This window comes from Typha latifolia, chromosome 1, assembly GCF_019914945.1.
Source record: "Typha latifolia isolate L0001 chromosome 1, TyphaL0001v2, whole genome shotgun sequence".
NCBI classification, from domain to species: Eukaryota; Viridiplantae; Streptophyta; class Magnoliopsida; order Poales; family Typhaceae; genus Typha; species Typha latifolia.
Window position 1 is genome coordinate 4,752,863 of NC_133086.1, and position 7,110 is coordinate 4,759,972.

General features: G+C 36.1%; 1 protein-coding gene across 1 annotated transcript; it reads left to right on the top strand.

Annotated features, from left to right (window-relative positions):
* Positions 1-437: 437 nt before the first annotated feature.
* On the top strand, positions 438-5,649 carry LOC140782539 (uncharacterized). The gene is made up of 8 exons (XM_073129159.1): positions 438-573; positions 2,632-2,654; positions 2,735-2,893; positions 3,076-3,178; positions 3,679-3,828; positions 4,425-4,488; positions 5,155-5,341; positions 5,421-5,649. The coding sequence occupies exons 2-7, from the start codon at positions 2,632-2,634 to the stop codon at positions 5,328-5,330; spliced, it is 675 nt and encodes a 224-aa protein (XP_072985260.1). The 5' UTR covers positions 438-573; the 3' UTR covers positions 5,331-5,341; positions 5,421-5,649.
* The last annotated feature ends 1,461 nt before the right edge of the window (positions 5,650-7,110 follow it).

A 7,110-nucleotide genomic window follows, 5' to 3' on the forward strand; every position in this document is an offset into this window, starting at 1 on the left:
AGATGTATTAAATAGTTTAGCTATCATAAGAAACAAATGGGAAGGTCTATATGATTATACCTAATATTTCAATAATTAATCATAATTTTCTATTTATTATACTTTTATTTTTGGTACCTAGAAAATCCTACATATTAGCAGTTCTCAGGCAAACCTAGAATAAGGTGCATTAATTCAGGCCCAAAATAAGCGCTACGGCCCAAAAGGCCCATATAAGACCAAACAATATAATTTGTTTTTGAAAATTATTAAAAAAACAAAACAAAACAAAACAAAACGTTTGTCGGAAATAGACAAATAGTGAGAATATTATGTTCCACTCACAAATTTATTATCATAGGGGTGTTATATGTAAATTTCCATAGGTCTACGCTGGTTTACCCCCAGGAGGAGTGAAGTGACGAGATGCATGAATCCAACGCATAAAAAAGGATTAAAAAATAATTTTAGGAATTTATTAGGACTTCGACGAGCCAAACTCGAATCGACTTGCCTGATAGAAGTGCTCGTGTAGGGTTTCGTCGGCTTCGAGAGCTCAGATCCATCGATCCCTATTCTTCCCGACCCCAAGCGGTAAGGCTCCGATCCCATCTCCCTTGCAGCTAGGGTTAGGGTTTCATCTGTTCCACCGATCGCCTCGATTCCTACCTCGCATGATCGCATCAATTGTTTTTAGAATTCCTTATTTTTTAAAATCATAGTAAAGTTTTCGCCCGATATTATCGTTTCCTTTTTCTTAGTCGAATTACTAGTCGATTGGTAGTTCTTCCAATCCTTTGATGTAACACTAGAGTGATTGTAGAGAGCATGGAATTTATGTGAGCATTTTTTTTTTCTTCTAAAATTAAAGCTCCTTTGCTTGAATCTCTCTTGCTGGAATCGGTATCCTAGCTGTAACTTCTCTTATCCGGTGGATAGAGTCTTCCCCCCCTTATTAAGTTGTTTTTGGTCATCGGAGCGGAGCTTATGATCTCTAAGGGATAGTAAATTATTATTGCCAAAGGACTTTTAAATGACAGATTAAAATTTAACTTTTCATTTACTTGGGAAGTGGCTGATGTGAGAATTCAGGGTGTAGTCTGCTTGATGTGTTATTACTGTTTGTTTTTTCTGTTGGTCAATTTCAACGAGTATATGTTGTAAGATCGCATGTTAAAAAATGATCATTAACTAGCACTCATTTGGTGATAATGGGCTTGTAAATTGAGGGGAAAATTTAGAAGTTTTGGGTATAAAGAAAAGAAGTAAAACTTCAGTCTTAACAATAGCAACAAGAATAACAACTGAGCCTTTACTCTCAACTATTTGGGTCAATGGACGGTCATAGTCTAGACAAGCATATTTAGTCCATTGAAGCAGTGGATTGTTAGCGGCAACATGGACTTAGAAATTTGGTACCTTGGGTTGAGGGGAATTTTAGCTTAGAAATGGAATAGATGAGTAAGGTTCTTCAAACCCGCCCATCGGTTGGAAAGGGAATTGACCAAGAGGAACTTCAGCCCATGGCCACTAGAGGGGTAATTGAGGCGCTCTGCTTTGAGGACATGTTTTTGCCGAGATTATCCAGTTACTCTCTCCCCATTTCCTTCTACTATGATCCTTGTACATGTGTTTTCTAGCGTTCTACCCTCATGATGCTTGCTTCCATAAATGCTTGTTCTTTATAATGATTTCATCATTTTTTAATAATGCATTAGAATCATTAAGGTAGCATTGAACCTCTTAATCTTTTGGTCATCTGTGAGTATGATGATGTGCTGCTACTATTTCTCTCTTATTAATCTACATGTTTCTTACGATGTCTGTGATTATCCATTATCTATTATGTTTATTTGATTTTGTAAATATCTTTATCTTGGTCAAAAGTAATGTCTTCTTGAACATGAAAACCACCTATAGTCAACATTTGTTATGTTACACAAATCACTTCCTTTGCCTATAAATGATGCTTGTGTTTGAAATTTCATGTTTCAGCCCTTCCTTTTTGGCTTTGATGTGATTGACTAAAAGCTAATTATCTTATCTAACAGCCTCTTTTTATTTTTATTTTTGAACGACTTAGTTTTAACCAGCTATACAAGTCTTTTCTTTATTTCTGATTAAGCAACACATCCTGTTAGCTCAAGTTATCTTGTATTTGATTCTTTTCTGTACACCTTGCCCCATTGTCCTTATGCCTTCATCTTCCTTTTTCTAATATGAAAGATCAGAATCTTTTAGTTAACTCTTTCTCATTGTTTTCCTTAATGTACTTGTTTCTTCCCTCTATACTCTTGCAAGAGATCCCCCTAGAGTTCTTGTCTAATGCTTCATACATGAATATATAACGTATCCAGGACTTGTCTTCAAGTCCAATTACATGGAATTTTTAAGTTCTTATATTCATTAGGCAATACCATATACAACTTCTATAATCAGGGCTCTTTGGTTGCATTCATGTTTTTCTCTCCTTCGTCCTTTGTTTAGTATGCAACAACTGTTTTCTGTTTTGCCCGATTGACTTGCATAACATTGCCATTATTGATATAATACCGGCCAGTGTAGATAAAATCATAAAAGATCAATTTAACTGCCATTGTTCTTTGTTTATTTAACAAGATTCTGATGTTATGATTTTATTGTTCTTGATAGATGTCACAATCAAAAGAAGTGAGGTTAGTTGTGGTCTCCAATACCATTTCTAGTAGCTGTAAGTATCAACTATAGAATTTTGTTCACAAGATAATGTCTCCAGGTATACTTCTCGATCCATTACACCTCCTCCAACTAGGCGAAGCAGATCAAGGTCACCATCAAGATCAAGGGATAGGTCACCTTCAAGATCAAGGGATAGGTCACCATCAAGATCAAGAGATAGGTCACCATCAAGATCAAGGGATAGGAGCCGATCTAGGTATGTCCACTAAACTCTGTTCTTTTTTTATTTTTTATTTTTCGGTGCAAACATCTTTTAATTATTAGTTTGTTGACTGCAACCTTGTTTAATGGATTTATTCAAAATTGTAATGACTGTCAGGTAGTAACCACATTAAATTCTTTCTTTTATTTACCTTTACACTTGCATATGCGAGGCAGGAGCCCAGAAGCAAAAAATCCTGGAAATAACTTGTACGTGACAGGATTATCCACAAGAGTTACTAGCAGTGATCTTGAAAAGTTTTTCAGTAAAGAAGGACGGGTACGACTTTCTGCTTAGCTGCTAGTTACTTTCATTCTCAAAGTTAAGCAATATTGTTTCATTGTTAAAGATCTTCATTTCATTTGCCTGTGCTGTTCTGAAACTATGTAAGTGAAGATTTTTTTAACAGCACTAAAATTGTGAGATCAACTGACTTGGGGTATATTTTGGGTGGTTTTCTTATTAGGTTGCATGTTAATTAGATAAAGATGTCGGGATAATTTACTTGGAGCAATCTCTGACAATAGTAAGGAATGAGAAGTTGATAACACTCCGACATAATAACCAAAGGAGATATAAACACCTTAGGATTAAGATTTTTATACCATGAATACAGAGTGCTATGCATGCCTTATCACTAGATATGGAGTTTTCATTAAGTATATGTGCAAGTAGAAGTTGCTAGATTATATATTTGGTCGCTCTGATTTATATCTTAATATTTGTTTAATGTATTTCTTGTAAATAAAGGGTTGCCTATAAGAATATCTTATTTGCAGGTTCAAGAATGCAATGTGGTTCTGGATCCTCGGTCAAGAGAATCTCGTGGTTTTGCCTTTGTAACAATGGAGACAATGGAAGATGCTGATCGCTGCATTAAGTATCTGCACCGTTCTGTACTTGAAGGTCGCCTAATCACGGTGGAGAAGGTAAAGATCTGTTTGATCTAAAAGGGAAAAGTGAAAATGGTTATGGCACAAAATATCATACACTTGTGTGGTAGTTTATTTAATGTGTATGAATGTTGCCTGATAACTTTTGGCATCAGGTTCCGTGTCTGTAGCTTCGTCGAAATCTCAATCTATGCTCTTAACAGTCTGTACCTCACTCATCTCGACATGAGCTCTGCATCGACATACCAAAGTCACCAAAATCCGACTATATTACAGATGATTGTATGCTCTGTATTCCTTTTTTTTTTCCTTCCATTCCTGCTAAGTAAGATCTTATGACATGCCTTGTAAAACTCCTACCTATTGTGGCCATTAACTTGAAATTAGTGGATCTATTCTTTGTTTGGCAGTCATTCTTGAAAGCAAATAGAATTCCTTGCCACAACAAGGCTAACTACCTGAGCTAACCATTGCCAACTTCATTTGATAATGCAAACCCTGACTAAATTGATGTAATCCTGAATATGACAATAGTACCCTTGAAAATATTTCTTACTATTGTGGCATTATAATCTGTTGTCATATGCTGGTGGTGGTTCTGCAAATTATCTCTTTCTACACAATTACTTCAGGCAAAAAGAAAACGTGGCAGGACACCAACTCCTGGAAAGTACTGTGGAGCAAGAGAAAGAAGAGGTATGCAAGAATGTAACTTGTTTTACATCTTTATAGTGTTTTGAACATTCTCTTTCTGGATAAATTTTAAATGCAATTAGGCAGAAGATAAATGGGCCCAAAGAATATTATAGAAGTCTGAATTATTAAAAAACTTCTACAAAGTAGGAACCTGTATATTAACTACCAAATGATAGGTCTTGAGGATCCATCAATTCAATAAAATCTACTACTAGTTCAAAATCTGATATTATGCTAACCAAATGAGAAGCTAACTTGGATGTCTAGGATGGTTACTGCTAGTGAGTTATGTACCTAGCGGCTCTTCTAATACACAGTGTTGTTACCAGGGATTAGTGTTTTACTAAGAAACTATGATTCTACATCATTGAGGTATGAGACTATGTGCAACACTAATGTTAGTTGATCTGCTTACCTCAGCTTGCTTTGATACAGTAACAACATGCAATAGGTTGAATTAACTTTTCTGGATTAGGCTTAAAAACTCACGCTTAGTGGCAGCTATATGTGCGACTGATTGTTGCTTTTCCTTTTAATTGGTTTACCTTTTCTTCTGCAGTTATGATTTAGGTAAATATGTCCAGTATTTGTATTTTTATTCTATAGTTTGCTCTCTACTTCTGGAAAATTTTAATCTTATTGTCACATGATGATGAAAATTTCTAGGTCGTGACCGCAGACGTTCTCGCAGTTACTCTCCTTATCGTCCTAGGGAAAGGAATCGCTCCCGTTCAAGGGGCCGGAGGGAGCGGTCGCACTCACCATATGCAAGAGAATCACATAGAAGGCGCAGGGAGCGATCCATGTCACCTACCAGCAATGGGAACCACAGATCTGATTAGCATACAAATCTGTGGGGCTTCTTCTTCTGTCTAATTATAATTCATAGTACCAATGTTAAATGCTGACAACTTATTGATCTTCTTGGACAGGAGTGTGAGGATTCTACATCCAGCCTTTTAACTTATTGTGCTTCTGAGCTCATTGTCATAGGTAATGTGGTTCATAAGTAAGCTGCAGAGACAGTATGTGATGATACCATACATCGAATTGTCATCCCACAAACGTTTCATGTATTTTTGTTTAGCCCTGCACTTAAGGCAGCGGATAAATAATTTAACATCCAAAGCCAAGGAAAAATGGTTTGCTTGCTTCCAAAAAGGCTGTCTGGTATTCAATATAATTTGATTTCTTCTTTAATTTTTTTTTTTTTACAAAAGTTATTTCAGTCCTGCATAGATTGCCTATGATGCATCTTTTCTGGAGAAGCAGATGGTTATCTTATCCGACGAGTAACATGAGCGCACTTAATAGAGCAGTGGGTAAGGTGAAGCTGTCGTATTCCTGATCTTAAACACAGCTTGTGAGTGTCGAGCATTTATCCTCCGGATTGGATAGTTAGTAATCCGTAGCTCCACGACATCAGCTCCGAGGGTTGTAACGTGAATTGGATCGACAATACTGCGAGCCAAGGTGTCTTTGGAACCTTAATTATTTTTTCCAATTTGATTGATTGAATTATGCTCCACTAATTACCTCACATTAGTGAAATATCATAAACAGGACAAACAAAAAATATCGATACCTATAACCTTTTTTTCTTTTACCGAGTAGGTGAGCTGTTAGCCACATAAACTTTTATTTTTTTTTTTAAATTTTTGTTGAGAAAAGTGGGCGAGTTGCCACATGTAAGTTAACAGGTGTCTTAAAAAAAATTAAAAAATTAACAGAGCTCATTTCCCTGTTCTTTTTTTCTCGCTACGTGACTCGCTAATAGCTAGTTACCCGCTGAGTGGGCTTTTCTTATTTGTTCGCCTTTTTTAAGAGAAGTTCGTAGACCACATGATGATGAGTGAGATAATCCACGCGGATGCATGGCTGCTGGAATTACCACCAGCCATTTGGCCTTCTAATTTCTAACCCGACATCACATACAGGAATGATCATATCCACCAATAGAGGATAAAAATCGGCGACACCAAGTCATGCATTAAAAAAAGAAAGAAAGAAGAAATCAAGTCAGGCAACGTAGATTACATAGCAACAAAAAGCAAGCAGAAAAAGAGATTCTTGACATACTCTAATACAAACAGGAAGAAGGGGAACAAGAAAGATTGCCGAACACTTTGTTAAATAACCAATAAATGAAAGAAAAGGAAGCCTGTACATGTAACTAATATTACAGGTTGCTGAAGATGATGTTAAACGGCAAAACAGAGAAAGAAAAGAAGAAGAAACAGACTCTTGGGATACACAGAATAACCAAAATTTCATCAATTGAGACTTGACAGAGAAACAAAAAGGATAGATATGCTCTTGTTAATGAACGAAAGATGCTTCAAACATCAACGACAAAGGCAAGATGTTAAAAGATGCATGCAACGGAACTCAGAAATTCATTCTGTGTATATTAATGAACAATTCAAATATTTATAAGATTCCTGGGATAGCCCTTCTAAAATTCATTTGGAGAAATTGCAGCACATTGTAATTTCAGCAAAAGCGTGATTGTACAGTAGACTGAAAATCAAAAGAGAGGAATCACCAAGAAACCTAGTTTCAGAAATAACTAGAATTCTTATTCTCTTTAGAAAAATCAAGATAATTCCACAGGCCATGTCT